The sequence below is a fragment of the Bombus huntii genome, chromosome 9 (genome assembly GCF_024542735.1).
Source record: "Bombus huntii isolate Logan2020A chromosome 9, iyBomHunt1.1, whole genome shotgun sequence".
NCBI lineage: Eukaryota > Metazoa > Arthropoda > Insecta > Hymenoptera > Apidae > Bombus > Bombus huntii.
In genome coordinates, this window is record NC_066246.1 from 2,409,927 (window position 1) to 2,434,584 (window position 24,658).

The 24,658-nt window shown below is 40.1% G+C and overlaps 1 protein-coding gene across 9 annotated transcripts in view; it reads left to right on the top strand.

Annotated features, from left to right (window-relative positions):
• LOC126869185 (dystrophin, isoforms A/C/F/G/H) overlaps positions 1-23,316 on the top strand; it is a 439,586-nt gene extending 416,270 nt beyond the window's left edge. For 6 of the 9 annotated variants that reach the window (XM_050625392.1, XM_050625393.1, XM_050625400.1 and 3 more), the window contains 11 exons: positions 14,484-14,743; positions 16,621-16,779; positions 17,905-18,041; positions 18,632-18,836; positions 18,965-19,050; positions 19,141-19,468; positions 19,619-19,730; positions 19,822-20,460; positions 20,620-20,734; positions 21,092-21,199; positions 21,969-23,316. In XM_050625392.1, coding sequence (XP_050481349.1) covers positions 14,484-14,743; positions 16,621-16,779; positions 17,905-18,041; positions 18,632-18,836; positions 18,965-19,050; positions 19,141-19,468; positions 19,619-19,730; positions 19,822-20,460; positions 20,620-20,734; positions 21,092-21,199; positions 21,969-22,069 — 2,250 coding nt within the window. In that variant the 3' untranslated portion in view covers positions 22,070-23,316. Of the gene's footprint in view, positions 1-14,483; positions 14,744-16,620; positions 16,780-17,904; positions 18,042-18,631; positions 18,837-18,964; positions 19,051-19,140; positions 19,469-19,618; positions 19,731-19,821; positions 20,461-20,619; positions 20,735-21,091; positions 21,200-21,347; positions 21,399-21,968 lie in introns of all 9 variants that reach the window. The other 3 variants (XM_050625397.1, XM_050625396.1, XM_050625398.1) reach the window with 3 other exon arrangements.
• Positions 23,317-24,658: the final 1,342 nt, after the last annotated feature.

Genomic DNA, 24,658 nt, shown 5'->3' on the forward strand with positions numbered 1-24,658 from the left:
AGTATTCGTCCTCTTTCGTCTTTCGGCCTGTTTCACATCCATCTTGACCCTTTTCACGTTCACGTTCCCAGTTTCCGTTTTCTTCAAAAGGTACGCCGCGGAAGTAAGAAAGCGACTCTCCTGTGCACATGTATAGAGAAAGAGCACGTGTGCGATGGTTCCTTTGCGTACATGGAACGGTGTACACGTGTGTCGTATATAGGTTGACTACTTGGAAATTCATAGATAGCTCGCAGGGTTCGAGGTAGAATTATTTATTAGAGAGAAAATCTGTAATTCTTTTTCACTGAATTTGTCACATTGTTTGCCTTGCTTTCTACAAAACGATACCCTTCGAATCTTCTCACTCGCATTTATATTTCACAAACACTTGCACGTATTCTATGTCTTGGTCTATGGCTATGTCTCACTGATAAACAGTAGTCTCCGCGTGTGCTACATATATATACGTATATTCTTTTCCTCATTCTATATACAGGGTAATTGGTAACTGGCGGTACAAGCGGAAAGGGGGTGATTCTACGCGAAAAAAGAAGTCGAAAATATAGAATATAAATTTTTTTTTTTTAATTTTTCCATCGAGACAACGATCTACAGTGAGATCCGTTATAACGAGACGTGATAAAGTGCACGCGTACCGAGCGAAAATTCGAAGTCGATTTTCTCGAAAACAAAGCCTCGAACGACAAATTTTTATTCTATACTTTCGACTTCCTTTTTCGCGTAGAATCACCCCCTTTCCGCTTGTACCACCATTTACCAACCACCCTGTATATTTTCTTCATCTTGTAAATTGTTTTGTGAATTAAACATCTAAGAGTATGAATTTGTATTTGTATTTGAAATTTCCTATAAATCGTGCACGATCGGACCTGGAAAGGTAAGCAACAAGAAGATACGTTTCGCAATCTGAGCATCGCATAATCAAACACATGACAATCATTGCTGCTATACTGCCGTTGGCTTGTTATAAGCTTCACCAATTTGCGTAGACCAGCGATCTCGTGGACAATTGCTCGTAATTAACACGGAGGCCAGTCGTCGTTGCAGGACCAAGCAACCAGTCGTATCGATGGCTACCCCTCGTAGATACTATCACGGAAATTGCACTTACCGTTTCTCCGACTCGGCTAATCCGATTCCCGTAGGCTGAATTCGCGATCGTAGACTGCGTCTAAGATCGAAACGCGCTACCCTGCGGGTATTATTACGCGTGACGGAGCTTACAATCAGGTGATTTCGGCTGAAACGTTACCCACCTACTAAACATCCGATTGCACTTTGCCCATACTGCTGTCGCATGTGTACGAGGCTTTAGATTGCAGGAAAGGGACAAGGATGGAACTTGTAAGGGTGGTTTACTTGCTTGTTGAGTTTCGAGAGCATTTGATGGATGGATTTGCGTCGTTTCGAACGTGTATTTGTTGAGAATTCCCGTCTTCGATGAGAAAATTACACGTATTGTATTTCGCGTTACGGAGAGATAGAAATCAGAGAGGGTGTTTGTTGGAATAGATGTTAGATTCAGATTAGGCTGGCTGTGTATGCTGTAACAGAGATTTAAAGGCAGATGGCCGAACAATGAGAAAGGGTTGTGAAAGCTCCGATCTTGAGTGACCTTGAGGGTTGTACAGTGTTCAGGCAGATGTGTATTATATTTACGTTAGAATATGTTAGAAGTTAGAAACAATGATCGTACCTTCATATATGATGCAACTAGTACGATTTTCAACTAAAAAGTATAAATAAAAAGATTTCTTTTATACAACTTGTTCGACGATTTGCCATTTCAATAATAAATCACTCGCTACAGAAGATATTCGCTGTGCGATACGTTTCGTGACAAAAGTCGCTCAAACTGACAAACGATCGTAGGTCGACAGCTTCGTTTTTTCGATAACTCAGAAAAATTTGTTCGTTGATCAAACATTGGCAAGAAAATTTCTCCGATAATTTATGCATCGTTTGTTCCCAAATATTCCTGGTATTCGTAGCTACGATTTATGGCTGTTTCCCCGACGATTACTGCGATCTATAATCAATCGCAAGTCGACGATGGACGCGCAGACGATAAATTAATTAACCGAGAGCCGCGAAACGTTAAGTTCGGCGCACTTAATCGGACGCGGACGAGTCAGTTTAGCAGACAACCGAGTGTAATTAACACCACGGCACATGGCATCGTTTGGAAACAAGCCACTACGCGGGGGCGTATCAGTATCCTCGTGCCCTCTGCCGTGTTGTAGAGATACAATCACGGAAATTGCTCTTACCATCTCGCCGACTGTTAATCCGATTCCCGTGTAGCGTTCTCTCTGCCGCTTGTGGCAGTCGCCGCGACTAAGTCCAGATGACTGATTCGTGATAAGGGATAGATGACCGGATCGAGATAAGAGAACATGATACAGAGCTGGTACAGCACGAGGAAACGTTGCCTCGCGGACAATCCACGGAGTCACCCCTCGGGAAAATGTTCTGCCCGATGTTCTCTTCGGTGAGAAGCTCATTTTTGTTTCTGACGTACTCACGCACGAGTATCAGGTTTTCGAAGGGTGAAAGATGACATTTCGGCTTGGCTAACCTGTGGAAAGTTAGAAAAACGGGGGATTGGGGTAGCTTTATTCTTATTGTTGCGCCGAAATGCAACCCGTAGTCGTTGAATTCGAACCACGTGCAAGAGTTTCCCATATTTATTCTTCTTACAAAAGGTAGAATTTTCGTAAATAAGAGATTTTATTTGGCTGCACAAATTATTAGTAAATTTAGATCATATATACGTAGGAATTAATTTATTAGTATACCATATCGCAATTCGTCGAAGAACATGCTTGTATTCTTCGTGGCTAGAAGATATAAACTATTGACATGCATGGGTATAATATCTCGATCATCTTAAGAATTAATAAACTTTGCTATTAAAGTTTTTCCACGCCTCTCTAGTATTCTAAAACCGTACAAATTTTAATTAATCTTGATTTGATAGCCAGAGGATGTACGTGCTTTACCGCGTGATATTACAAAAACCTGCGAAGACGAGATTTTTATACCGGAACAGAATTTTGTACAACAAGAACGAACGTTGGAAACTGTTTTAAAATTCAATTAACGTGGTATACGTATCGGTGTTAATTTTCGCCAACGTATCAGAATACCCAGGCTTCGAGGTAATGACAGCGAAAGCCCTGGTATAATGATTCGCATAAAGTAATCTAAAAAATAGCTCTTTACTTTCTTAACGATCGCAAAGTGAAACGCGTAGACGTACATAGCTCGCGCACCATTGAATTACTCGGTAACATCGTTTCGGTAATAAGACGTAACGACAGAGAATTACGGTTCGTAGTAAAAGTACGTAGAGAATTTTCGACGAAGCAAAAATGTATCGGTCGGGGGTAATAAATGTTAATACGCATTTATTGCATCCGAGGGACGATATTAAGATCGTCAGCTTGGCGTCGTCGGACTGGCGTCGACGTTGGACGTTAAAGGAGAAAACGATCCTCATAACGCTGATATTGCGGCAAGTATCCTTCAGACTTATGATTACACCGAGGAATTCTGTACATCATCGGGGTGTCGTGTCTTTGAGTGTCCTTTTTACTCTTCCCATTGGTCGCCTCTTGACAATTAATTCTTTAATCGTCCACTATTCTCGATAATATTTTACCTTCCTCAATTCGAGCTCCATGCTTTATGCAGTGTATCGGAAGGTATAAGAAAAACGTAGTTAACAATGTTATTCCACTAAATAGTAATTACATATGCATTTTGCGTAATTCGATTGGCTTGCGCAAAATAAAACAGTAGCACTGGCATAACCAATAAACGTGTTATAAAATCTCCAGAGTACGTATTTTGTTCTTGCGATTAATTCGAGTTTCATACGAGTAATCTTGAGTTTTATTGTATCGTAAATTGCTGAATTCTTTATATGATTGCTTTCGTACATTTAATGTGAAGACAATCGTTAACGATATAAATGCTCTGATGTTTTCATCGTCGTACGAAAACCATAGCATATTTCAAAAATCTGTTCCGCCTGTCGTCTCACAGATAATTAGTGGTCGAATTTTTGTCTCTTCTATCTTCCTCGCGTATCTAACGTTTAACCAGAAAACGACCGGAGACAAGCAGCGTGGATAGCGTAAAGTTTCGAAACTAAATATTCTGTATAAATGATAAATGTATAGTGTAACATAAAATTCAAATGTCGGCCAGAATATATTGAATTTTTCACGACTCGAAGCCGACTCCTTGAAGCTTCGCGCGGAACCGAAATGGTAAAGACGATTCGGAAAGCTTCGTCTCTGTTATTTGCAGAGCTAATTTCGTATTCGCTAATCGATTTACTTTCCCTGGAGAATCTTATTCCGCGGTTGTAGCGCGTCGAACAGTAAATCCAATTAAAGATACATCCCACCCAATACCTTCCATCGATTTCGTGGCCGGGTGTTTTCGTTTCGGGCTCAACGAAATATCACGATTTTCGATTACCCATCGGGCGATAAATAAAAATGAACGGGGCAAGATGAACGGGGTATAGGTATTTCGTTTTATTGCACTAACGGGAATAGGAATAAAGTTTATAAAAATAAACGACTTCGATATTCAAAAGAGGAAAAAGATGAATGGTATGGATATAAAGTGATAACTTTTAATAGTTTTATATATGTTTCGAATACAGATATATCGCGAAGAATAAGTGGAACACAAAGTTTCTTAACGATTATTAATGTATCTAATCCTCGTTAAAACAATCGTATTGACAATAGTATCCATTTGTTTCTCGTGAAGCTCTACGATCGTAAATCACTTCGTAATCGAGAAATAAAACCGATCGATTCACTTTTGTCACAACTTGTCAGTTTCATTATATATATATAGGTAGGTATACGATTAATGCTGAATCCTTAAGGAACAAATGTATATTTATAGAAATTTATGGTCGCAACAGACAAACATTTATTGCAAGAAAATAACGTAGGTGGTAGTAGTAAATATTAAGATAAATTAAAAAAAATAGCTTTTGAAATATCGTCATGTCTTTGCAGTTTTTAATTTATAGAGTTAATGTGGCTTCTGAATGGCTCAATCATGAAAAGTGTCATAAATAGGAAAAGATTGCTTCCTCGTTTAATATCAACTCTCTCGAAGTAATATGCAAGTAATATACGTTAGAATAGAATGAAATTGCCCTTGGAACGTGCATAACGCTTCCGACTGTATCGATTTTTCTCTACGAAATTCTAATAACCATCTCCTTTAACCATCCTACGCGTTCAATGCTTTTAACTTGACGTACTTCCCGAGATACGTCCATATATAAATTGAATAGGAATTCAATCTTCGTATTCGATCGGACTTCTATCGCTAGCACGATGCTTACATACGTTTCGGCCGAATTATCACTAATAAACGCATCCTATACCTATCAAATTATTAAACGGGTTTCACGGTAAATATGATACCGACCAAAGCTCAATTACATTCCGAATAAACAAACTATTGATCAATGTTATGTAACGCACGCAAACTGCTGTGCATCGAAACACTGCTTCGCCTCCTCCCTTCGATATATCATAAAACGAAACGTCCCGATAAACCAAGAAAAAATATCGATTCTCTTAAGTCGAATAAATTCACGTTTTATCCTATCGTACGAAATTTTAGTAAACATTTTCATAAAATTCTATTTCCCCTCTTCCTTAAATCGTATTCGATGTTTGGCAAAAGAAAAGACCCGTCAGACTAGCTTAAAGCGTGAAATAAATATACATTTTATCCACAATATTAATCTTTTCTAGTAAATACTGAAATTACGATTAATATCGGTTACAGTGTCATAGGATTAATTACAGTCGCACGGTTACATTTAAAAACGAAGATTACAATTGAAATATTCTTATTTATCGGAAAAATATGTATATTAAAAATTTTCTTTCGTCCAAAAAGCGGAGGATATCCCGAACATTTGATCAACGGAGTATACGGTGTAAGTAAAAAAAAAAAAAAAATCACAGACGATGCGAATGAAGACGAACGGGGTACACCTGCATTTACCGAATTTCCAGACACATATTCCCATATGATCGAGAAACGGAGATACGTTTCTAGTTCACGAAGAAATATATCGAGGGGTTGGGGTATCGAGTGGCGAGGTTCGATCGCGTCTTCCGCATCCCCAGTTCAGGGGAGGCAAGCATATTCTAAACGGATCCCGCCATTTTAAGAGCATCTACCGGCACAATGGAATTTCGCGGCAGAACGGACAGGAATACACCGATGGTGGCTGGACTGGTAAAAAGCGCCTGTTCCCTTGTCGTATTCAGCGGAGATGCATTTGCAAGCTGCGAAATACATATTTTTGTCGATCCTAGCGGTGTCGGGATGTAGGATATAAAACGTGGCCTATCTTGCTCGATGATCTCGGGCAAATGGAGCTAATGAATATCCTTTTTCCGATGGCGACGTTTCCGCGATAAACTCCCGGCATATGCGCAACGATATTTTCCCATGAAAAATACGACACTCGGCCGACCGCTTTCCCCCGTATTTTAATGCTGCTTGCTTCGCTGGGTATGTTTCGCAATATGTTTTAAACTCATAATGTTACCCTCTTTCTTTGTTTTAACATTTTAACGATATTTCTGTGTGAGCTATTGGTAGTGCCTCTTCTTCTCTCTTTTCTTTTTTTCAACTTTGCCAATCGTTCGTTTATGGATGTATCGATCTTGGCAAACTTTCGATACCAGATTCGCTTCCTTTTTTATTCGACGTTTCTCGTTGGATCAAGTTTGTGTAGGATTGTTAACCACACTGTGGCAGGATATACGTACGTACATTAATATTGCATTATATTTGTTCTTCTTGAAGCTGAAATTTTCTATCCAGCATTTTTTAATTTTTCAAGGTCTCAGGTTTTTTCGGTTTCATTGTTAAATAATCGTTATGTTATTGTGATTCTCTGTAATACGTCCTAATTTCCTGGTATTACACGTTTTCTAACGCTACGTGTTACTTAAAATTAGTAAGACGAAAACGACTCACACGACTATCAGCGGCTCTCGCCACGAAGAGCTTCTGATAAATCGAAAAAGTATTTTCACGGGACGAGCTATTTTTATCGACACGCCGCGACGTTTTCACGGCCGCTGACTTTCTTTGCTTGAGATCCTCTAGACAAACAGCAGAGAGGCGATCTCTCTTCTGGCCACGTCGATTTTAAGATTCCTCGCACGCGTGCTGTACGTTCCAACCAGTCAAGATCGTGTCGAGTACACTCGCGGACTTTGTTCATTCAACTTCCGCGAACCAATCGACATCGATGTGTTTATTAACCGCCAGAGTGATGAATGGAATCTTGTCGACCGACCTCGCTCAGTTCGTTCTTTTTTAAAGAACGACCCAATGGGATCATCCTGATAACGCACGCAAATAATTCGGATCAGGCAGCGTCAATTACGCGAACAAATTATTCGTTTATTATGTGCTTGATTCCACGATTAATTATATTGGCCAAATTTATTTACGCTAAAGCAGGTGTAATGAGTTTACATATCTTGCGTCGCGCAATTGTACATTGTGTTATGGCTGAAATATTTCATTCGTTGATTCTCAGTTGATTTTAATAAAGTACCGCGAGTAATATAGCTAGAAAATTCGAGTGACATGGGTTTTCTCCTGATTGTTTGATGTATCGAGGTTAGTAGAAATTTTTCCTCGTTCAACTCTATTAAATTAAATTTCACTGGACTTCGATCGATATCGTTAAAATACAGATAATTTTTTATCGTTCGATATAATTTTCCTACTTCTTGTATGTTTCACGTTTTTTACGAATAACAAATACGAATAAAATGTTCCAGATAAAAAAGATATCTGCAAACATACAAGCGTGAAGAAGAAATGAGAGGAACAATAGGCAATTCGTTCGTAAAGAACTTGTTCGTAGAAACGTTACAAACGGAATTTTCTATGCATCTTACTTAATAATAGGAATCGTAATCAGATAGCAGAAAATGTTCATGCGATTTCGCTTTCGACGATTTCGATAATTTTGACCGAAATTTGAGGAAAAAGTTCAGAGTCGGCTCGCGCGATTGACAACACGTGAAAAATAAAAGATGGAAGGGCCATAGATCGAGAGGGTTGTTTTATCCGGCAATCGATGGAACGCGTTTCAGAATCACAGCGGAGACGTTAAGGTGAAGGTCTAGGGTACTTGGACTACGAGGCCAGATTTATAATAGATGCACATGGCGTGAAGCCAACGACAAGGCGCCACAATATTGCCGCTTAGTCACCTCAGCCAGGTCTTCTCTTTGTCCTGTTCCACGTTGACTCGATAAATAACAGAAACGTCTACAGGAAAACTGAATATTTACGAAGCAATTTGGTAACCGTCTCGGTCGTATTCTACTTAATCTTTCACTTTTCCTTCTCTCTTTCTTTCCATAATCCCATCTTGCGATTTCTTCTTTTTCGCTCTGTTCTCACCGATAGCCAGACGTTACTTTGATAACTATATTTACTTCGACGCTGATACGTTGCGACAACGTGATCGGCGATTTCAACGAAGATCTTATTATAGATATTTTCTCCTTTCTCTGTTTTTTGATTAAAACTGAAAATCTGCTGTGTCAACACTTTTCTCAAAATCAGTGAAGCAATATCACCCAAGAAATGGATTTTAATCTTGTTACGTTCTCTACATCGCAAGATATCGTTCTTAACGCTCTAATAATGGAACAAGCCGATTGAAGATTCATATGAAATGATCGCACTGTAAAAACGTTTCGAACAATTAACGTAGAATATGTTAAAAAAGCCACTCTGTTCTCTTGAAGCATCGAATCTCTTGTCGATTGAAACGACGATTCGTCGCTACGTAAAAATTTGCAGACCCTGTAATAAAGTTAAATTAAAATACCTGCAAAAAATCTCTATTTGCCTATTCGCAAAAAATTCCATCGAATTTAATCGAACCTAATCACCGCATGTTCGCAGATTCCCTTTCAACTGTTATCTCGCGATTCGTTTACACGCGTTCTCGTTAACAAAATCCGCTAAGAAAATTGCGTCACGCTAATTATTATCGAACTGCGCTGGCCGTAACGAACGCAGTATCGAATGGCGCCAGACAATTAGCTGGGTGAATTCCGCGAAAGAAATTGGCCAGAACGCGACACGGGAACGAGCTCGCTACTGTGAAGGCGTAAAACAAGACAGGGAAAGCGGCCACCGAGAAAGAGAGAAAAGGAAGAGCGAAAGCACGGCCGAGTTAACTTTAATTGCCCGGTCGGCTACATAATAAATGACATTGCAGACGGCCAAGCGGAGGAAAAATTGTTTCGTCCTCCACCTCTGTCCACCCCCCAATCCTTTTCCCTCTTCGTACGGCTCTTCTAGTCTGCTTTCGTGCAGCTTGTTCGCTGGAACGATTTCTGTGTCGGAGCTTCGGGAAACCGGGACATATTGATGGCTGTGTAATGTTATTTTCAGCGATACATTCATCTTGGACGCGACACTTTCGCCGAGCTCGTACGTTCTTCCCGGAAGGAATTTATTACCAGAATTAAATCTTCGTCGACGACTCTAAAGAATCGCGAATAATATCAGCTTCCACCTGCCAATTTTCTTCTTTTTTTTTTTTTTGGTGAATAGGTCCGAGTGTATATTTGTAGGAAATTGTAGCGGATTTTTTTGTAGGCGGAGTAGATACTACGGTCGTTTGTTCCGCTTCTTTAGGTGCCGTTACGTGGCAGCTTTGAAACAATTTCTCGCCGACACCGTTCCAGCTACAGGTGCAAATAAACTTAATAAACCTAATTAGCGGTATGTTTGGCGATCGCGTAAACACGAGGTGCACGAAGGAAACGACTCTTTCGCGAGGCTTGTTTGAGGCACGCGTGAAAAAAATTGCTCTGTTACCCTCGACGATTATTTTTCTTCGTATTTTCAAATGGGTTAATCCTTTCGTGAGTAGCAACTTAGATTCTCGAAGAAAAGATTTCGATGCGAAATATAGCGAACGATAAAAGTATCTCTTTTTCTTTCTATCATCCCTTACAGAGAAAGGTAACAGATGCTACTGCGCGTATTGAATATATTTTGTATATATAAATTAAAATGCATAGACAAAGAGAAAATTAAAAAAAAATAATATTTGTAATCCTCGTTCTTCCGTGGATCATAATTTATGAAGCTGGTCGTGGCTTCTGTGCGACTCAGTTTTAACTATTGTCGGTTGATCTTCGGTATTCATCGCCTGAGAAACAACCCGAATAACCAAGTCCCTCACGGTATTTCGTTCGACGATTCTCTTTATCGAATCCCTGACAGCGTCACTTTCCACGTGGTCGGCGCCATGAACCGACCTCGGGCGAATCGACTTTCCATCCGCAGCTTTTTCTTCGCTTTTCCGCTTTAAGAACGCGCTCTGGATGCCGAATAAGCGACGCTTGAAGTACTTTCATAGCGGGACGACTAATTAGAGCGATTTAGCGTCCGTCGTCGACGTTTATTTAGAATGCAAATGCGGACTTTTCCCAACCCTTTCCCACTGTTCGTCTCTCTCGGTTCTCCTACTTTCGTTGCTCTTTCCGCAACCCTTCTCCTTCTCCCCCCGTTTCTCTTCCTTTTCTCTTTTCCCACTATTCCTTCCACTACACTTTCTGCCCTCGCTTCTCTTTTCCACGTCTCTATGCCTCTTTCACTGTTCGCTCTGCCTATTATTTCGCTTTTTTCTCTGTTCTCCAACCTCTGTTCGCTCTGTCCTCTGTACGTTCGTCTCCCCTTCGATCTCGTGTTCTCGCTCGATGCATTATTTCCAAATTTGTCGACATCCTCGCGCTGAGTGGAGCATCTTCTTAAACCTAAAACGCCGCATTTTTTGGCACAGCCTCGTGCGTATCGCTTTCCGTGGAGTAAATTTTGGAATAATAGGGCGGTTCAAATATATCGGTCCAGATAGCTACTTCGATACATACTTCATGGGTTTAGCGAACGAGTATGTTTGTTAATTCTTAATAGGTATCGTTGGATTACAGACGACTCACAGGTGTTCGGGCTGAGTAACTTAATTTCTATTTTTATTCCGCGGTTTAAGCGAGGAAGAACGATGGAGTTTATCACGAAAGTAAGTAATTAAATACTCTAGAAGATTAGAGCGGAGATCTAATTGAAGTTTAGTTCCAATTTCGTCTACCTACGCTGTCAGATACTCTAGATGCAAATAGAATAGGAGATATCATTCAAAAACTAAGCACAGTTGAATTCATCTGATTAACACACTCCAGAGATTCAAAGTAGAATAAAAAATAAGATGAAATATCCCAAAGTTAAATAACCTGTGTCAATTCCGGTTCACTCGCGTCCCGAAACACTTCGAAAATAGAGAAACTACAAAATCCTAACATTTATCTCACTTAAACTCTTTGTCGTTGAAACAAAAAATTCCCAACCCTTATAAACCTGTTACCTTGTTTTTTTCGCGCTTAATAGAACGCGAAAAAGCCGCTCAAAGGCGTAACGACTGCAAAAGAAAGGGTGGAAATACATCGGTAAGAAGGGAGCCCGTTTTCTCCTCGTTGGAAATTACGACGGGTGTTTTCGAACGCAATGGCGGTTCTTCGTCGCGAAGATCCAAAGCGGAGCAAGGGAGAGACAGCCGATGGAAGGATGCGTCGGTTGAATGGGAAGTAATCGAATGAATGGAAAGCGTGACGACTGCTTTCGCGTCGTCAGAACACTCTGAAAGGGATGTTAGGTGTTGTTTAAGGGTTATTGTTGCGGTCCTTTTGTCCTATCGGTTCGCGGGACGCGGTCGTCGTTCCGCAACGTCGAATGTAATTTATCGGGGCGGAAAAAGGGCGCGTTACCTTCACCACCGTCGCCGTGACTCTTTTATTGGGACGCGGCGACCGGAGAATCGTATTGCATGATCTTTCGTCCCCGTGATTTTTTGGGTTAAACGGAGGGTTATTGCGAATCTTGTTACATCCGTAACGAACAGGGTGGAAATCCCTTCGTTCGAAGCAGATATTAGCTAACGTTCTCGAGCCCTGTCGAACAATAATTTACTAACGACAAATAATACCAGGGAATTTGTAAATTACAAGCCACAGACTTCTCTTTTACAATAATAGATCTGTAAGATTTATTTGCAAAATCTCGTTTTATCAAAAAAGTCGTTTTATTAAAACTTGTTTCGTGAAACGAGTAATCTACTAACCTTAGGTTTTAGATAAAATAAGAGCGTACAGGATAGAGGGGCGGGGCAGGAGTAAACGAAATATAATTTGATATGCGATAAATGCAAATGTTAAAAAATGGTAAGCAAAAGGAGGAAAAATACTTTCTGCGGCTGCCTTCAATTAACTGTTTATTAACTTGTTGCTGGACGTTTGAGACTCGTTTAAACAACCCTTCCGCGAATTCAATTTACCCAAATTACTGTAATCAAAACTCTGACGATTTTCTAATTACTTTACCCCTAGTCGTCAAAGAGATATTTGAAGAATGTAATTATGTCATTTTCTGAACTTTGTGTTTCCTCCGTCTTTCTTTTTTTATTACAATTTATGACCGAGAGGTCGGTGGCAAAAATGAGATTCTATTATCTCACGTTATGCGTACAACAGAGGTAAAGAGGATTAAGCATACACATACAACGCGTAGATTAATCGTAGCCTGAATCGTTTATGAATTTAAAACAAATATTTTCCGAAATAATCTCTAGAGAGGAACAATCATAGATTTTTAAGTAAATTCTAACAAATAATCTATAAAATAATCTATAAAATAAAAACGAATGATACTTTCATAATTATTATTATCGATTACAAAAAAAGACACAAACAATCGTAAAGCAAATTTTTAAAAATAATACTCTTCATATCACCACTTTTCTCTGCGTTTCCACATATTCTCTACGTTTCGGCTCATTGGCTTGTACGACGTATTCTCGCATATCAAATCTGCGTCTAAAATTATGTAAATATCTACATATACCAGGACGAAATTTTATTCGTTGTCAATCCTGACGCGTGGGTATCGCGCGTTTATCGTCGAACAAAACGCTTTCGTCGCCTCGCCATTAGCGACAAAGTCGAGGTCTTCTGACCGGCTACGAAATACGAGCGGCTCGACCACGATTTATAACGAGTTTTAATAGCAACGATTACTCACGGTTGACCCGTGAGTAGGACTGCGCGAAACTCGGTAAACCATAAACGTGATTTTCATGACCATAAACTTCTCAGCTCTCGACAATTACGTTTGCAGCTTTCTTTTCGACCGAAAACCGGCATCGTTCCCGGGACCAGCGATGTCCGTTTATTCGTGAAACACTATTTTCGGCGGCGACCACGAAAACTGGTTACAGTCGTCGCTCAAGTTTCTCCTTCTTGCGTCCAATCTTATGGGATAAACGTTTCCTTGGTAAATTCATAGATATCTCCTTTCGCGTGGTAAATAATTTTCAAGAGGGTAGAAATTATGGTCGCTTATTTCTAGAGAAATCTTCTATAATTTAGATGCATATTACTTTTATGGAGTTTGAGACTGTTGAAACTGTAGATTCGTGCGAGGTTGATACTTCAAAGTTCTCATCGGTGAAGAAATCGATAGTCTGTGGTAATTATAAAAAAATTAATTATTGTCTGTGGTAATTATAAAAAAAAAAGAGAGAAAAGAGTAGGAAGAAAGGCGTAAACATTCTAACATGCCCCGACATCTCAAAATCTGTTTTTCCAGAAATGCAACGACTCCAATCGCACTTTTCATACGCGAATATACACGACCATTCCCATTGTCTTTCTCTTCGCTTTTATCGATGCGTTAAATCAACCAACTTTCCCGTGCTACACCGAATCACACGCGAACCTCCACTCACCTTAGGAACAAATTTTCCTTCCAATTTTACACCGACGAGGATAGAAAAATCCAGGAAAAAGTTATCGCGCATATTATATACTTACAAGTTTAATGTTCCGGCAAAATGGTGGCGCGACGAGGAAACATTTAAACCAGCGAAACTTTCGCGACAAAAGAAGTTGCGTTAAAGTTTCAACTTTAAACCTACCAAAATGCTCTCATCCCTCTCGCTTCCCTCGTGTTTCACCTGCTTCGTGTCAAGCATTATTATTTCCCTCTGCCCAGGCCAGCCGTGTATCGATAGCAACGTACAGTCTGCGGATTTTTATTTATTTATAATAAACTTCAAGGTGAAAAAATCCAGCGAGTGCATAGAATCTAGAAAATAAATTATCGCAGAATAAATAAAACAGATCAAGCAGAAATAAATAAAATATCGAAAGCGGACTACTCGTCGCGTTTAGTAGGCGAAACAGATCATTACGTAAGCTCCATCGTTTTAATTCTCTTAGTAAAAATATGAAATCGCGTAAAAATCTGCCGCAGTCTATGTCCGATGTATAGAATAATATATAAAGTTTAAAAGATCTGGACGTTCTTCGTTGCAGAAAATATGCGTGTTCCAAAAGACGCTGGAGGATCTTTCGTCGCGGATGGCCGGAGCCGAAGCGATCCAGAGCGGCTGGCAGAATCCGAACGATGCGAACGAGGCGACGGAATTACTGAAGCAATTGGAGAAATTCGGCGAACGACTCTTGCCCATCCAGAGGAGCATCGAGTACGCGAACGATCAAGCGAGCGTCTTCGCCTCGAGCAGCGTCATCGTTTCTCATGCTTTGCTGGCGAAACTCGAAGATCTCAACACCAGGTACTTACCTACCGATGAATTCTCATTTCTCCAACGATTTTCATTTTCTCGAATTTATCATGCTAATACGACACGCATGAGACTTAGAGAAAATTTATCGTCTTGCCTACGAAGAAGTTTCGTTACAGTGGACTTGGTCGTTTGGTTTTATCCTCGCTACGATCTTCAAATTTTCATCGTACTAATTCGCTTTCTTTTCGACAAGTTCGAAGGTTTTTAATGTTCTAAGAAAACTTGTAGCGCGAGATTTGAAATGAGAAAGCGAGTGTCCTTTTATACCTTTTAAACGATATGAAATCTCTTAAGAAATTTTATTGAAAAGACACGTTGAAGACGATCTAAGAGAATCTATGGAATGTAGCGAAATTGAAATTTGAATAATTCTTTTCCAAGTAACCGTATTAAAATTGCGCGTATCGTTGTTGTTAGTTTCTAATTAGCTTCTAATCTTATAATTACAAAAGCTGAGATATAAATTTTCTATCGAATTATCGCAGCATCCCAGCAGTTCTAATATATATAACAGTTCGACTATTTCCAAATCTCACACCAAACAGTTCGATTATTTATAGCAACACAGTCTGTTTGCGATGCAAAATACGCAGCAAATTGTTCTAATAATTTCACTGGTCCAATAACGAACAGAATTTACGTATTATCCACCAGGTGCGTTGTTCCATTTAAAACGAACGCTATAATATATGCACTTAACCCAAGCTTTCAAACAACAACGTTGCACCTATTGCAACTAAACGTCAAACGATTTCCACATTCTCTCCGTGTAACACAATCCGTTCTTACGCAACGCCAGTGCACCGCTTATCGCTCCAATTACCTAAATAATATTTATAACGTTTCGTAATATTTTTCGTCCAGAGACCGAGTAAACAGAAAAGTAATCTTTCGTACTGAACATAAATTGAGAGAAAGCTACGAAATCCTTTCCTCTTGCCGCGATCCACGTTCCTCGGGATGGAGTTGTAAGAAAGGTACAAGATCTTCGGATGAACGATTTAGTTGAAACTTCAAACCGATAGATGCAATATTTCGTTTCGTTTATAAAAATATTCCATTGCAATATAAATTATCCCTGTTTTTTTTTATATTTATTATATAAATGGAAAAGAACAGTACGAATATATGTGATAATCTATAGTACTTCATACGGGCATACATTCCAGTATAGTTAACTCGATTGAACATGCTTATACTTTTCTACTTGGACAATTTTGGATACGTTTATACTTGGACACGTTTGTACCTGATGACGCAACGCATGCGTCATGGGTGTCTTCTATTGTACATCTAATGACACACACGTATGCGTCATCAATTCTCCACGAAGAAATCTGAAGCTACAGAGAAGGAGAATCTTTCTTTTACACGCGTTTTCAACGCCGTAAATAGACGCATTTTGCGAAAGAGAGAAGATATGTACGTACGTTGTCGTAATAGAGATTCTCAAACGTGTCAACTTTAATTCTTCATTTATTCACGAAAAGTATTAACACAAAAAAGACGTTAAAATACAAATATGTGGAACACCAAGCATCTACATTTTATTAACGTTTATCGAATCATAATTTTCATTTTGGTTCATATAGTCCCGAGAGGAACATCGGAGCTACTCGCGAATATCTCGAAAAATATTAACGACAAATATCTATATCTATCCTATATATATATATATATACATTTAGATATTTTCTATAAAATAAAAGAGAATAAAAGCTTTAAAAGAGATTAAATCCTTGAGCCAGACTTTCACACTCAGATTGTGGTCTTGCACTGTATCGTAACGTTTATTCGCGCGATCTTTGCTCGAATGTTGATTATTTTTCGTTCGAAGACGCTAAGTTTTTCGCGTATTTTCGCAGGTGGAAGGTGCTGCAAGTGGCGGTTGACGAGCGTTACAAGTTGCTAAGCGGATTTGGAAAGGATGGCAGCACTCCGGGTAGCCAGGCTTTCCTCGCGAGCAGCGTGGAACCACCATGGGAGAGAGCCCTCACACCCGCCAAAGTGCCTTACTATATCAAGTAATCGATCTTCCTTTCAACCGGACTCGAATCTTGCAACGTTAAATTTACCAGGACCGCGGCCACTGGATCCAGAACGCGATCTTAAACGCAAACAAACGAATAATCGATGAAGACGATGGTGGTTCGAAAGCGGCTACAAGAAGTTCGTGCTATTCTCGTCCTCGTCGTTTGGGAATTTCAAAGCGAGCCGCGAATGTTTAGGCGATGCTTGCAAATGGACGAAACCATAGAAATTCTAATTTAGATCGGCGACCGGATTTCAAACCAAGGGAGGCTTAACTTTCGATCGACGACCCTGGAATATCGATTGCGTAACTGGTAGCGAGGATTGCAATTGTTACAGCGAAACGTTTAATCTTGGTCGAGAAACAAAATCACTTTTATTATATAATATTAGCCGAATCGAGTTTTAATTACGATAGCTATGCTTTTACGTGAAATTCTCAAGTCTGAAAGTCGTGGTAACTATCGATGAGAACGATTTAAACGTACGTTTAAACGTATAAGATGAACAGATCAATTTCTCGAATCGTTGGCGATCCTGCGTTGAACTGTGCTCGACGTTCCGTTTCCTTCAACGTATTCTTGTAACGTATAAAATGTATTTTGCCTCGTTTTATGTTTGTTAACACGCGTGCAAACTTTATTCCAAAGATAAACGACTCGCTGGTTACGAAAGTAGACCCGTGACGATATACGAACAGCTTTTGAAGGTGGCTTAGGCCAAGAAGAGATATCAAACTTTTGCAAAAATTGTTTTTCCACGATCGTCATAACCAAGAGGTGATTCAAGAGACTAACGAAAATCACCTGAATTCCATCTTGCGGGCCTCGGTCGAGAGTTAAAGCCGATTTTGGCTCGCCCTTATATCCGGATGATCTTGAAGACCATGAGATCCGATGAATCCGCGAATTCGTCGGTCCGTGGATAAATTCTTAAAACCTGGCTTGCGGCTCGAGCCAAGAATTGTGGCCGGATTTAATAAAGATTAAACAAAGTTCTCCTCTCGACTTTGCCGGGAACTTCTCGCGCCGGGATCCGTGTGGCTGTTGCGTGAAAATTTTGCATGAATCTCTTAATCCCGAATCGGGTCGGTTTAATCCCGTGGAAACGCTTTGCAGCCATCAGTCGGAGACCACCCATTGGGATCATCCGAAAATGATAGAGCTGATGTCCTCTCTGGCGGACCTGAACGAAGTACGATTTTCAGCGTACAGGACCGCGATGAAGCTGCGCACCGTGCAAAAACGATTGTGCCGTGAGTATCAGCCCTTAATTTTCCGTCGTGAGATTCTCGAGTATTCGTATTTAGTTTGTATTCAGGCGATCGGTCCTCGCCGGTGATTAGCCTGCGCGTTCATTAATCGTCGTAATTTTCTCGATTAATCACGTGTCCCGGCAGTGATGACGCATACCCTCGTCGTTGTTGATGGATTTGATCTTTTGCATGGCTCTATTTTGCTTGGAGAACCAGTGGTGTTCATTCTCCTTGTTCTGTACTTTGAAAGTCAAAAAATATTCTGACTTTAGAACTGTACCTTTAATTCTCATATACGAATCTCTGAGAAAGCAACTTGGCTTTTCGCAAATGCGAGTTTCACGTCATTAGGTACGGTTAATGTTCAATTTCCAAGAAGCAAGTAACTTAATTTCGTGAGTTCGTTTCTACCGAAACTTAGGAAATTATTTTATATCTTCGTTGTCACATAAACTATATGTTGTTAAAGAATCTACCAATGGATATTTAACTTTTCCCAATAGAAGAAGAAGATATAGTAATCGTCTTAAAGTTTTCGAACGATGATGTACGTAATTTCATTTCGTTTATTATTGATGTTTCATTTGCAGTGGACATGTTGAGCCTTTCCACCGCATTAGAGCAGTTCGATTCGCACGGACTCCGAGCGCAAAACGACAAACTAATCGACATTCCCGACATGGTGACAGTCTTGACGTCCCTGTACGAAGTGATAACGGCGGATAATCCGACGCAAGTGTCCGTACCGTTATGCATCGATTTAGCCATCAACTGGCTCCTCAACGTGTACGATAGGTGAGCAGCCCGATCAACGATTATTCGTAATTAAATAAATCATGCTTCGCTGCTCGTTTGCTATCCGACTGACAAAACGACGATTCTGTTGACATTTTAACGCTTAGCAAACTGTCGTTCCATTTCAGTCAACGAACTGGTCAGATTCGCGTGCTTTCCTTCAAAGTTGGTTTGGTCCTGTTGTGCAAAGGTCATTTGGAAGAGAAATATCGATGTAAGTGCCCCTCCATTTATATCGTCGTTTCGCTATTTCATGGTCTCAACACGAAGAACGTGCACATAACGGAAGTCACGGTTATTTCAGATCTATTCCGGTTAATCGCGGATCCAAACAGACTCGTGGATCAACGAAAGCTCGGTTTATTGTTGCACGACTGCATCCAAGTGCCAAGGCAGTTGGGAGAAGTGGCGGCATTCGGTGGATCAAATATCGAGCCGAGCGTTCGCAGCTGCTTCGAGAAGGCTGGAAAAGACAAAAATGAAATAGAAGCGGTACACTTTTTGAGCTGGCTGCAACAAGAGCCTCAAAGTATGGTCTGGTTGCCTGTGCTTCATAGACTCTCCGCCGCGGAGAGCGCAAAGCATCAAGCGAAATGTAACATATGCAAGGAATATCCTATCACTGGATTCAGGTATGGCATATCTGCAAATTTGAGCATCGTAGAAAACTAGAAAAATCTAGAAACTTGTAGAAATTCACTTTCTTTTATTTCCAAGTGAATCTATAATATCGAAAAAGTACGATTTCCATTTCAATTCATACGCATTTCCTCCGATTTCAGGTATCGTTGCTTGAAATGCTTCAATTTCGACATGTGTCAGAATTGCTTCTTCTCAGGCCGGAAGGCGAAGAACCACAAGTTGACGCATCCGATGCAGGAATATTGCACTGCGGTAAGCTATGTTTCTCACTCGTCCGCCATCCTTTCTAAAATATTTCCTCCATATCCATAATGTGAAACAATAACGCTCGTTTATTTCGCAGACCACATCTGGTGAGGACGTACGCGACTTTACGAGAGCGCTTCGAAACAAATTCAAGTCGAAAAGATACTTCAAGAAGCACCCGAGGGTCGGCTATCTGCCAGTGCAGACAGTTTTGGAGGGAGATGCTTTGGAAAGTCCGGCGCCGTCGCCGCAGCACAGCTCCCTTAGCCAGGACATGCACTCCCGATTGGAAATGTACGCGTCCCGACTGGCGGAAGTCGAACTATCGCGCACGAGAAGCAACTCGACGCCGGATAGCGACGACGAACATCAGTTGATCGCTCACTATTGCCAGAGCTTGAACGGCGGCGACAACGTGAACGTGCCCAGAAGCCCGGTGCAGGTGATGGCTGCGATCGATGCCGAGCAAAGAGAGGAACTGGAAGCGATGATACGCGAATTGGAGGAAGAGAACGCGACCCTTCAAGCGGAATACGAACGACTACGCTCGAAACAGACACCGGGCTCAACACCGGAAGACGGTCATGGCAACCGACAGCCTGACTGCGACATGATCGCCGAGGCAAAATTGTTGAGACAGCACAAGGGCAGATTAGAGGCACGCATGCAGATACTCGAGGATCATAATCGCCAACTAGAGGCTCAGCTGCAGAGACTTAGACAGCTTTTGGACGAGGTACGACGAAATTATATTACGTTAATAATTACGTCTCTGGTTAGGTAATTGTTATAGCTATAGATCAGTTGAAGTTTCTCAAAGTTCTGAGAAGTACGAGTTTCTTGAAGTTTCTGACAGTTAAAGATTTATTATTTTTGTTATTATTTTTATTTGTAGCCAAACGCTTCCTCGCCATCGAAGACGGGTACGTTACAAACGCGAAGCGTAACAGCGTCTCAATTGGCAACCGATTCGCCTGCTAAAATGAACGGCCACTATCACGACTCTTCAGGTATGTCACATAGGAGTACGGATGACGATATCACGGTAGAATTTTATAGCGAGCGATACTTTATTTCTTAGTCATAGAGTGGTGAGTCATTGGTGAAACAAATTAATTATCATTTGCGCAAACGTTCAACTTTTAATTTTCCGCGTTAGTTATTTAATTCAAATGGTCATTACGTATAAATAAGATCTTCTTAACATTATGCCGGCGTATACGCCATAAGCGTCGTACTCGATATTCAGAATAAGTGGGCGCAGGGTATTTCTGACGCTATTAGATACTAACTGCATATTAATAAGCGTTTCACAAAATGCCGAGGAGATTAGCATAAAGCTTATTGGTATGGGTGTGTGGACATAGGTGGTGGAGGCTCGAACGAAGGAAGAGTGAGCAGTTTAGAGAGACCACCACCGCCACCGCATTCTCACAGCGTTGCCCACAACGTGGGCAATCTCTTGCATATGGCAGGTTCGTTCCTTTTTCCTGTACGAAGATCAGTACGATCACTTTTTATATGTAGTGTAATTAAAAGAAATCTGCTATGTCGAACGTTTCTTATGCACGATCTCGTTTCTGCTTAAAAATAACAATGCTCTCCTGTTTTTTCACGCCACAGAATGGATGTAAGGTGAGACTATCAACGCTTCTTTTCCCGCTGGTTCTTCTTGTACGCACTGTTATTCTCTAAAATGCGTCTAATTTTCTCGAATCGAGAATCGTACATCGCTTAATACTGATCGTGTACACTCGTTGTTGTGAAATTTAATATATCTGGTGTTTGTCAACTATATAGGGTGAAGCAAAAAAAAAATAGATATACTTAAACATTTCCTAAAGATGGCTAAACTTTGATAATCGCACAAGCGAATTAAATTCTCTCAAAGATATAGAAACAGTATTTCTACGTCTTCAAAAACAAGAAATATTTAACGTATCCTTTCTCGATAGTCCACCCTATATACAAAACGTTGGATCTATATGTTAGTCCTATCTGCTCGTTGCTTTCGTCTTTACGTGTTTACGATCACAAACTATTAACTCGAATACTCACTCGCCAGGCAATGTTTCCACCATTCACGTATGCCTGCATGTAATCGATTTATAAACGCTTATAAACGATGTAACGATGTGTTTAAGGAGTGGTGATTGTCAATCGTGTAAATAGATAGACACCAGAAAACGGAGGAGCAAAAGATTGATCACAACAGGAAAGTTCAACTGAAATGTTCTTTTTTAGGAGACTTAGGGAAAGCAGTCGGTGAACTGGTGACGGTGATGACCAGCGAGGACTCGTCGAAAACGAATGGACAAAGGGCACCGCCGCCAGCTTTCAAATAATGACTATTAACGCGACTCTGGTCGAGGATATTGTTTTACGTTTCAACGATATCGACGAACACGTCACGACGAAAAAGAACGAAATCGATTCGATCGATCACGCACATATACATAATACACGTAGGCGAGATCCACGAACTTTTAAATGTTTGAAATCAATGACCAATAAGAAGCCTGGCTCTAAACGCATATCACGAGAAGAAGAATATCGCGCAAAATGCAGGGTCAGGGCAGCCGCCATAGTGGTTTTGGGTATTTTATAAGTTTTGATATACACCGTTGTATAGCTAAATTATATTGACTATAAGATGATTATGGTTTGGCTTTGGCGGCTCCCTGAGAGTAACTTTACTACATATTGACACGTCATATCATTGAAAAAAAAAGAGAATAATCGTATCAGAGAATAAAGAAGAAGAAACGAATCAGTTGTTATATGCTTGCTAGTTAAAGAAAACAAAATAAAAGAAACAAAACTATACGGAAGAAATGAGACGAAGATGAAGATGAATCGTAATGACTATAAGAGAATTACACGAAAGGAAATATCATTAACAATGCATGCAAAAGCAATGTATCAAATCACGTACTCTATTCTAGATCGTAGGCTATATTTACATACCCATTCTGTTCACTGCCACGGGCTCTTCCTCGACATTAAATAACATACACGTTGTACATGCTATGCGGTTCTAGATGACATATAAAGAAAGAAGAGAGAAACGCGAGGGAAAGGAAGAAAGGAAGAAAGAAAGAGAGAAAGAGAGACATTGACGAGAAGAACAGAGGGTATGAAAGAAAAATTCATATACCTGGCATCTTCCCGTAACTTCTATAAAGATTCGGAATTTTACATCGACACACGATGACACACGTTCACACACGAACACACGTACATGCATATCATTATATACATATACATATATAAATAAATAAATAAATAAATAAATAAATAAATATATATATATAATACGTGGATACATGAAACAGAGACACGTTACAGACACGTACACGCTGAGGACTTTTTGTAATCAATAATAAAAGCAAAGCAATGTGCATTATGACTTTCAAATTTATTTTTTATCCGGTTACGATCGTTTTTTCATATTTTTTAATGGATTTTAGATGGCAATGTCTCTTATTTAAGCCTGCCGGATGTTACTTATATTTAAGAGTATATCGATAAGCATCTAATTTACAAACTGTAGGCTGTATTCTGATATGTAATAAAGTTGTCTAGAAAATAATTCCCTTCTTCTATTCTCCTCTTGCAACGGATATCGTTTAATATAAAACGTCTCGCATCGCGTAAAAAGTTATTCAATGGAAATTAACAGGTAAAAAGACGGCTACAAAAAGTACTTCAGAGTAAAAGATACGATATAATAAAACTGTAAGCCTCGAATAAATGCATCGATAATTGAAGCTCGAATTCGTTCGAGCTTTAACTATTGACAGGTTGATCGATGAGCTCGCGCGAAGCCGAATTTCTACGCCAGCAGGCCATCCGGATCGCAAGGACGTTACCTTGACTGGTTTCCATTCGATCCGGTTTTAATCACCCTTCGATGGAAACCGTAAGTGAATCGGCAAGAAAGAAAGGATCGAATGGTCAGGCATGATTGCGCTCGGTATGCGTGACGCTGTGGTAAAACATCGAAAGACGATACTTTATTTAAAAGTACTACAAAAGTACATTTTATATCTTATCGTGCAGATATATCGAACGAAGAAAAAGAATACGCGTATCGGTTGAATCATAATTTAACGAGTAAAGAGACAGCGTTGGAACGTTCGCCAACCAAGAAAATAACATTCCCTCGAATCGAATTCCAGCAATATCATCAACATTTTCTACTTAGATTGCAATAATCTGACTTCCATGCTTAGTCGACGAATATTCAAAGAGGAATGAAATATAAACCGTATTCAAAAGCGGTCAAAAATCGAGGCAAGAAGATTTGAAATGAAATTAATATTTATACATATATATATATATATATAGAGAGAGAGAGAGTAGTGGACGAGAAAAAGATTAAAGTTGCTAAATAATTTGTCGTGTATTCTGCAAGATATATTTATTCGCTGCTTTTACCAAATATAATTCTATTGCGTAGATTTATGGCATTTTTGTACCACTTATACTTAGACTTCCTTTTATCCGCTACTATAAATAATTGCAAGAGTTTTCGAGAAGAGATACTTGGAAACTAGCGATTTTGTGTCGATCGTAGGTAGAAAAATTTGTTTGCTCATAAGGGCAGAACTAATAGAAATAAAACAGTGGTTTGGTCGCGAAAATTGCACGGTGAGCCACGTAAAGTCGCGCTCGTCAAATTAACGAGTATTTCTGAAACACGCGAGGGGAGGTCTTTGCACTTAACACTGGTTCGCGTGCGGCTAACGTGTGCACGCAACGCGTGTTGCTCGCACACGTATACGCGATCCAAGATGCACTCTCTCAGGTAATAGCATAGGTGGCCTCGACCTTGGTGCATCGCTCGACTGCACTGTGCATCGTCCCACGCAGTGGCGTAACGCCCAGGTGAGACTCGAATCTTTCGGCCAGCCAGCTTCCCGACAAGAAAT